At 57.5% G+C, this 7637-nt stretch overlaps 1 protein-coding gene across 1 annotated transcript; it reads right to left on the bottom strand.

Moving 5' to 3' along the window:
* Positions 1-2752: 2752 nt before the first annotated feature.
* Positions 2753-4451, bottom strand: LOC125509508 (homeobox-leucine zipper protein HOX27). Its single transcript, XM_048674489.2, has 4 exons — positions 4119-4451; positions 3647-3978; positions 3480-3559; positions 2753-3347 (listed from the first exon to the last, which is right to left on the bottom strand). Exons 1-4 carry the CDS (start codon positions 4366-4368, stop codon positions 2975-2977), a joined length of 1035 nt encoding a protein of 344 aa, XP_048530446.2. The 5' UTR covers positions 4369-4451; the 3' UTR covers positions 2753-2974.
* Positions 4452-7637: the final 3186 nt, after the last annotated feature.

Here is a 7637-nt window from a genome sequence, read left to right as displayed (position 1 = left end):
TGCCTGCCTTTGCGGCCGTAGTTTCAGAGGCCCATGGCTGCGGGCGGCCGGCCGGCGAGGTCTAGACTAGGGTTTGGGACGTGGTCGCCGCTGTCGGGTTTCGAGGAGGCCGCGGGGTGGCGTGGGGCAGTGTGGACGACGACCCGTCCACGCTTCCCACTTAAAGAAGGACGGCGATCGCTCGACGTGCGGATGACAGGTGGGGCCGCCCGCTCGTGCGCATTGATGTGGGCGGGTGGGAGGTAGGTGGCTGCCTGCCGCGCGGCCCCGACGCGGACGAGCGCGCGTCCGTTTGATGTCCGCCGCGACCCAAACCCGGCGCAAGTTTGCGCTTGAAATGGGTCGGCCCGGACACAAAACGGACAAGATGGGTCCGGACCGTCGCGCGCTGGGCCGTCTTCTTTATCCGTTTTACCCCAAATGGACGGGGCTGGACATGATAGAATCGCGCGGTGAAGTTGGGCTAAGGGATTGGTTAAATAGGTAGAAATCTTGGAAGCCGGTGCCACATTGCCCCTTCGGCTTTTGTAATGTGATCCCATTCCCGCGGGGTGCGTATTTCGCTTCACTTGCGCAGATCTCACGCCAAGCCGCCATATCCGACGACCACTTGTTTTAATCGGCATCAAGCCTTTTTTTTTTCCATCCAAAATCACGTCGTTTCGGCCATGCCAAATACGCAAATAGACCAACACTTCCCTAGACGGAATGTTTAGGATGATTCCACTGAACCGTGATCAAACTTAGTCCGGTGAGCAAATATGTACGCTCAGATCACATGAAGCCACCAAACGTAGGAGCTGGTAGGTGGATAGCTCACTCACTCACTCACCCTCGGTGGTGTACTAATAGCACACGAGAGCGACCGGGACGTGCGAAGGGCGGGGGCTCATCATGGCGCTGGCCCAACCAAAACAGCAGCGGCAAGTGGCCGGTCCGAGGCGGAGATGGACAGGAGGCCGCGGGCAGGGGACATCGCAGAGGGACACGATGCAACTTCCCAATCAGCTGCGTGCTCCCCGTCCCCCGAGGGAGCCCGGCCCGGCCCCCCCTCCCCTCCTAATCTGCTCCATCGTGAGCTTTCTGTAGCACGCCGCACAGTGAGCGATCCGACACACGCGGTGACATATGGACATGGTTGCCGATGATGATGATCGGCGCCCCGCCGAGCCTCGACGTCGCCTAGCTGGCTCTGTTGGTAGTGGCCTGGCGATCCGCGCGGTTTTGGAGCTCGTTATTGGCACCGCGCTCCCTTGGGCGTGGCAAGGCGAGATTCTGGAAGGAACTGTGCGCCCTACAGGCTCTCTCTCTCTCTCTCTCATGCGTGCGCCCCAAATTCTGGGCATATGGCCCGTAGCCTTGTTGCTCCATCTATCATCCAAGACGAGCATGCTTAGACGTATGGACCATGGAGGAGTATTCCATCATGGTACGAGGAAAAGATGACATGACACGTCCGGTACCGTGAACTTTGAGCTAATTCCTTGAACTAATCATGTGACCCCTCAGCTAATCAGGTTTATGACCCCCTTGACCAGCGTCACGCGAGACGCCGAGGTCGCAGCTACCCCGGCCCGGAGTACGTACTAAAATCACAAGTTTGAGGATCACTGCACTGCACTGCACGTCCCTTAATCAAAAGCGCCATGAAGACCGGGGGGCCATGCAGGCCACGTTGCCGTCAGCAGAGCAGGACGGACGGACGGGCATCGATCGGCATCATTGCTGAATCTTCCGTTCCGTGCCGTCCCGGAAGTAAAAGATCCATCAACAAGACCCGCGGCCCGTTTCCGTGCGGCGGCATTGGTGGGGGGCCGGCCGCCGTGATCCGGGGAGAAAGATCTTTGGGGTCGTCAGACTCGGCTTGGCCTCGTCTAGATAGGGCGTTAAATGAACGGATGAGTGACTGCGCTCCTGGCCATGCACGAGTCATGACATTGACACGGACCCCGCGCTGCGTTGCATTCATCGGTCGCCTTCCTCGTTGTCACTCGCGACGTGGACTCCGAGGCGACGGTTTCCGGGGTCGTGTTTATGGGCGAGGAGACGAGAACGAAAATGCGTGTACACTTGACGATGGGGCGGGCATGGTGGGGGAGCAGCAGCGGTGGCATTGCCAGTAGATGGGGGTACGGCAAATGGGCACTGGCATCGGCATTGGCGTGCCAAACCGGGGCAGCACGACACGAGGACCACCTGTACAACGTTGTAGTACTCCTTGACAGCTCCTGCGTATGGCGCGGTCGGCGCTGCGCAGTGCTCGCTTGATGATACGACCACTCATCCGTCGTAAGTAAGCACTGTTGCATTGTTCATGCGCTACTACATCATAGTTAGTAGCACTTGGCTGCAAAACAGTTTGAGTCGTAGCATGGTTGAGCGCACCACACACACACACGACGCCGCATCTTTTCACCCTCGATCTTCGAGGAAAATCTTATCTACGCTTTCACTCACTCTACCAGTAAAGAGCGAGTGGCAGTAGTGGGCGTCGATACGCACACGCTCTGGGCTGGGTGGGCGTCATGATTTCACAAATCAGCGGCGCAGACCCCCCCAACACCATCGCGGCAAGCGAGCAGAAACGCCACAGCGCCTTTCAGGCCTCAGCTACCCCCCCAAAAGTGGGACTAAATTCCGCTTTCTTTCACGTCCTCCCTCACGGATACGTACTACTACTACACTTTTTTTTCAATCTCTCATCACGAGGCACGTCTCAAAAACGGTAAAATGCACGGAGATTGATCGAGGCTAACAGCGAACTCTGATGCAACAATTTTCCTTTAAGCATCCGGGCCGTCCGGGCAGCAAATCTGACGGCAGACGCGGTTCCACTCGGGCTGGGGCTCTCGTTTCTCACGGACCCCGCCCTCGGCGAATGGCGAGCCACAAAAAAATCCCGACACGAGGAGCGGAAATATTAAGGCGGGCGTATTTACAAGCAGGCCCTCCCTCCCTTCGCCGGCCGGCCAAGTCACGAGCTCGACGGCGCCGGCAATGGAGGCTGGGGCTGCGGGGCGGCCAGCGGGAAGCTCCTGGCCGACGAGAACAGCGCGGCGAACGACGAGGGCCTGTGCTGCTCCGGAGCGGCCGCCGGCGAAGTAATGCCGGCGCCTGAGGCGGGCGAGGGGGCCGCCGCGGAGGGCGGGGCGGAGTTGGAGGCGACGCGCTCGCAGGAGGGGCACATGGAGAGGGTGGTCGCCGGGAGGTGCATGTAGAAGGGGTGCACCGTCTTGAGCGCGCGCAGCTCCGCCAGCTCCTTCTGCAGCCGCCGGTTCTCCTCCGTCAGCGTCTCGCAGCAGCGCTTCAGGTACTCGCAGTCCACCTCCGTCTGCTTCAGCTTCGTCCTGCACGCGCCGAGCCCAAAGCCAAAGCCAGCGCGCTTTTATTTAATGGTTTTTGCTTGACCGGCCAAGATTCTTGGTCGAGACGAGAGAGACAAAGGAGCAGGAAAAGAAAAGGATTTCATGGCGCCGCACCTGGCCCTGCGGTTCTGGAACCACACCTCCACCTGGCGCGGCCGGAGGTTGAGCTGCTTCGCCAGCGCCACCTTCTGCCTCTGCGCGCGGCGGAGCCATGGGCGTCAGAACGAGAGGAAATGGTTAAGCAAACGGGGTTGGTCACCGTGGTTGATGTGCATGCTTACGGGGTTGAGGGTGCTGTGCTCCTTGAAGCTCTCCTCCAGGAACGCGGCCTGCTCCTTGGAGAGGCGCAGCTTCTTGCGCGCCGAGCCGCCGTCGTCCTCGTCGCTGCCGCGCGAGCCGCCGGCGCCCGGGGCGGCGTCGCTGGCGCCGCGCGCGGAGAAGTCCATCGGGAAGGAGCCCCCGCTGTCGTTGGGCGAGGACGACACGGCCGCCCGCGCCGCCGCGGCGGTGTCCTCCTGCTCCTCCTCCGCCGCCGCGCAGGCGCCCCAGGCCGAGCCCCCGGACGACGGCGCCTGGTTCACGTCGAACCCCCGCGTCGACGCCTCCAAATGCCCTGAGGAACGGAACGGAACAGATCGGATCGCCCCGTCTCAGCACCACTACTCCGGTGGCGATCTCATCGCACGGCATGCAGAAACAAACACAAATCCAAGAAACGGAAAGGAAAAGGCAAGCATGCATCGCATCACTCACTGCTCTCGGACGGCCACGGGAAGCCGAGGCTGGGCACCATGGGCAGGAGCGCGAGCCGCATGGCCGGCTCCGGCGACGAGCCGCACCCCAACGCGAGCCCACCCCTGGCGGCGGCGGCGACATCGTGATCCCTCCTCCCCTCGCCCTCCCTCGCCGCCCCCGGGCCGACCCCGACCCCGACCCCGAGCCCCAGAACCAGCTCCCGGCCGGCGTCCGCCATGGCCTCCCCCAAGCTCAGCCCCAGCTCCATGCCTACCAGCAGGACGGACGACGACGGTGGGATATGGGACCGTGGAGACGCGCAAGGATTCGGAGGTTTTATAGGGGCGGGGACAGGGACGGGACTCCCCTCCCTCCCTCCCTCCCTCCTCTCTCTCCTCCGTGTGTGAGCTATAATGGCGGGTTTGACCAGTTGACGGGGCGCCCGCACGTGACCCGGTGGGAAAGGGGCGGGGCCGCCGTGCGATTCCGGCGTTCGCCGGGGTGGTTCGCGGCAAAAGCGGCGCGGTAATAATCATGTTAATCATTATCGCGGGCTCTACGTATCTTTCCCCTTTTATAAACAGCGCCCGCGATCTTTTCCAGAAAGCTGCCCGCGCAGCTGCTGCTGCTGCATGCCGCTCCTCCTCTCCGGCTCTTCTTCTCCGGCCGCGCACCCGCAGATTCTTTATGGCCGAATTTATGCCGCATGGCCGTCGACCCGTCGTGCATGCTGGACCTGGAGCTGTGCGGCAGTAAGTAATTTTGGAGTGCAGACGAGTGAGATTCTAGCTAGGGGCATAGCACTAAGGAGGAGGAGGGAGAGGAATGATGGGTGCAGAAAAGGAATGGGAAAAGATACTGTATTTTCCAAAGAGGAGGAATGATGAATGTGCGGTACGTAGATGGTGCCGTGTGTGTTCATATGATCGGTGTTCTCCCTGGCCTGCATGGAAGTCCATGATGGTAATTAGAGCCTATAATTGCATGCGATGGCAATGGCAATGGGATGGAATGAGATCTACTTATATCTATACCAAAGAAAGAAAGAAAGAAAGAAAGAAAATGCGTGCATGCCCATGTAATTCATGATGCATGCGTGAGGAGCAGATGGGCAGCTCCAGGCCAGGAGCTGCGGCGGAGGAGATCGGTCGAGCCGATCCGTGTCTGCGGGGAATGTGGAGAGAAGTAGTAGTGGTAGCAGCAACTCTTTTCTTCCCCTGCAAATTTGCATGCAGGCACGCATGATTACGGCCATCAATTCCTCATCCACCGCCATGCATGCATCATCATCGTCGTCGTCGTCATCATGTGTGTGTGTGTGTGGCTTGGCTACCTGCGTGATATTAAGCAGTCCTGTTGATGTGTACAACGGGGACAAGCCGCTGGGGTCGTTCGCTCGCCGCAATCATGGCATGGCGCATCGGCATCATGGGTGCTGCTTGCATGCATGCATACATACACAGTACATACGGCCGCCCCAGCGAGCAGCAGCTTGGCTTGCGGCAAGCCGATCGCCCTGCTGCGGCCCCTGTGCGTGCCCTGTCCCTGCGACGGATGGCCATGGCCGATGGCGACCATGATGGTGGTGGCCTGCCCCTGCCGTTGGGCGATGTGTGTTGTGATGGATGATGGATGGATGGATGGAGGAGTGGCGCCGGTGCAGGCGCATCAGGGCGCAATCATGGGTGTTTGTACGCATAGTACCCGGGGCCGGCCGGGGGTTCCTTTCACCGCAAAAGCAGCCCCCTCCGGTTTTCTACAAGTGTGCAAAGTGTGAATCATGCATGCCATCATGCATGCCCACAAAAAGGTCAAAAGGCCCTCGATGGATGGGCAGCGCAGCGCTAATCCTCCTCCTCCTCCTCCTCCTCCTCCTTTCTCGCGCGTGTGATTGACTCGCAGAAACCAAAGGAAAGGATGCATTTTGGGATGGAAATGTGGGAGCTGGTGCAAATCGTTTAAATAGGACCCTAGGGGAAAATGTGTAGGGCATATGTTTGATTTTTTTTATGCTTATATTATATGGTGGAGTGCTTCCAAAGGAAAGGATGCATTTGTTGTTACTTGTGTTGATTGGTTTGAGTGATGAGTGGTATGGTCTAATCATGGGGAGAACGTTCAAAGCCATGGATGACGTGGTGCAAAAGTGTCTAGCAGTTCGATTGATTTCTTCTTGACATGCCGTGAATACAGTGTGCCAATGCTTGTGTTTAATTTCTAAGGGAAAGGTCCATGTTTATTTGGTAGCTCCTGTGTTTAATTTCCTGTGTTTAATTTCCCTTTCGAAGGGAAAGGTCCATGCTCTTGGTTTTCCCCTTCTCTATCATCATTGCTAAAATGTTGAATGTCTACTAGATATGCCTATTTCAAGGGCGCACATTTGGTTGCTGGTGAAATTAAACCAACATCTTCTCTAGCGACGATCAACCTTTCTACATTCGCACCATTCGGGAAATGAGAGTGGAAGAAATCAACAAGTTTGATGTGCATAGCACATGGCGTGGTTAGTAATTTTAATCAGACGTGACATGACCGTCTCTGAACCCATTGACCCATTGAGACACGGTGGGCGTCAAACGTGAGCGGCAAAACATATTTGATTCAAGATCGTCCGAAAGACCTCTGTCTCTTCCTTTATTTCCCCATTCATATACGGTGGGCGGCAACACAAACTCGACTGGGCCGAAATCGATGTAGTCAAATATTTTTAATAGGGGCAAGTTTGTAACTTCACTCAGACGTGACACAACCGCCCTACCTGTCAGCCCCGTTCATACACCGTAGGCGCCAACCATGGGCGCCAAAACACCCTCTCCTCGCCTGAAATCGCTCTAGGCAAATATTGGGGATATGCGAGATTACCGTCCTATCCCCTACCGAAGAGACGTCCAAATTTTAAACGGGGGCTAAGGTCGTAACTTTCCCATATTTCAGACAGGCGCGTCCCAAAGACATTGTTCTCCGTACCTCTTCCTCCATTTTCCCGTTCATACACCGTCCGCGCTAGAACACCATCCCACACCAGTCTCCTCCGTCTGCCACCCCATCCATCGCTGCCGTCCTCCACCATGCTAGAGCACCTACCAAGACAGCGTCATCCACTGCTAGAGATGAACGTTTCTCATCCACAGTAACGGACCAGGAGCCATGCATCGCGTCCTCTCGCTTCAACGGCGCCGTCGTCCTCCTTGCTGGGGCCGCTCCGACGACCTTCTCGTCCACCGCAACGGGACTTATCCCCCAATGCATCCGTCTACCGTCGCAGATCCGCTTCCATGCCACCGACAGCCATCGCACCCCCGATGCCTACACGGCGCCGCAAGAGAGGTGGTACTTCGTAACTTGGTTACCGTAGTTTCTTTTGAACTCTTAGAATCTTAGTTCTTAGTTCGAAGTAAACAGTGGTTGCTAAGTAGCATTTATGCGGTTTACAGCTTCAAATCTGCCATGGCACGGTCATAATAGGGTTTAATTGATCATGCTTAGGGTTTTCCCCCTTTTATGATCACTATACGATCAGCCTATGTGCTTCGTGTC

The sequence above is a fragment of the Triticum urartu genome, chromosome 5A, assembly GCF_056163025.1.
Source record: "Triticum urartu cultivar PI428250 chromosome 5A, HENAU_Tu73, whole genome shotgun sequence".
Lineage (NCBI taxonomy): Eukaryota > Viridiplantae > Streptophyta > Magnoliopsida > Poales > Poaceae > Triticum > Triticum urartu.
This window is presented reverse-complemented; position numbering and strand designations above follow the sequence as displayed.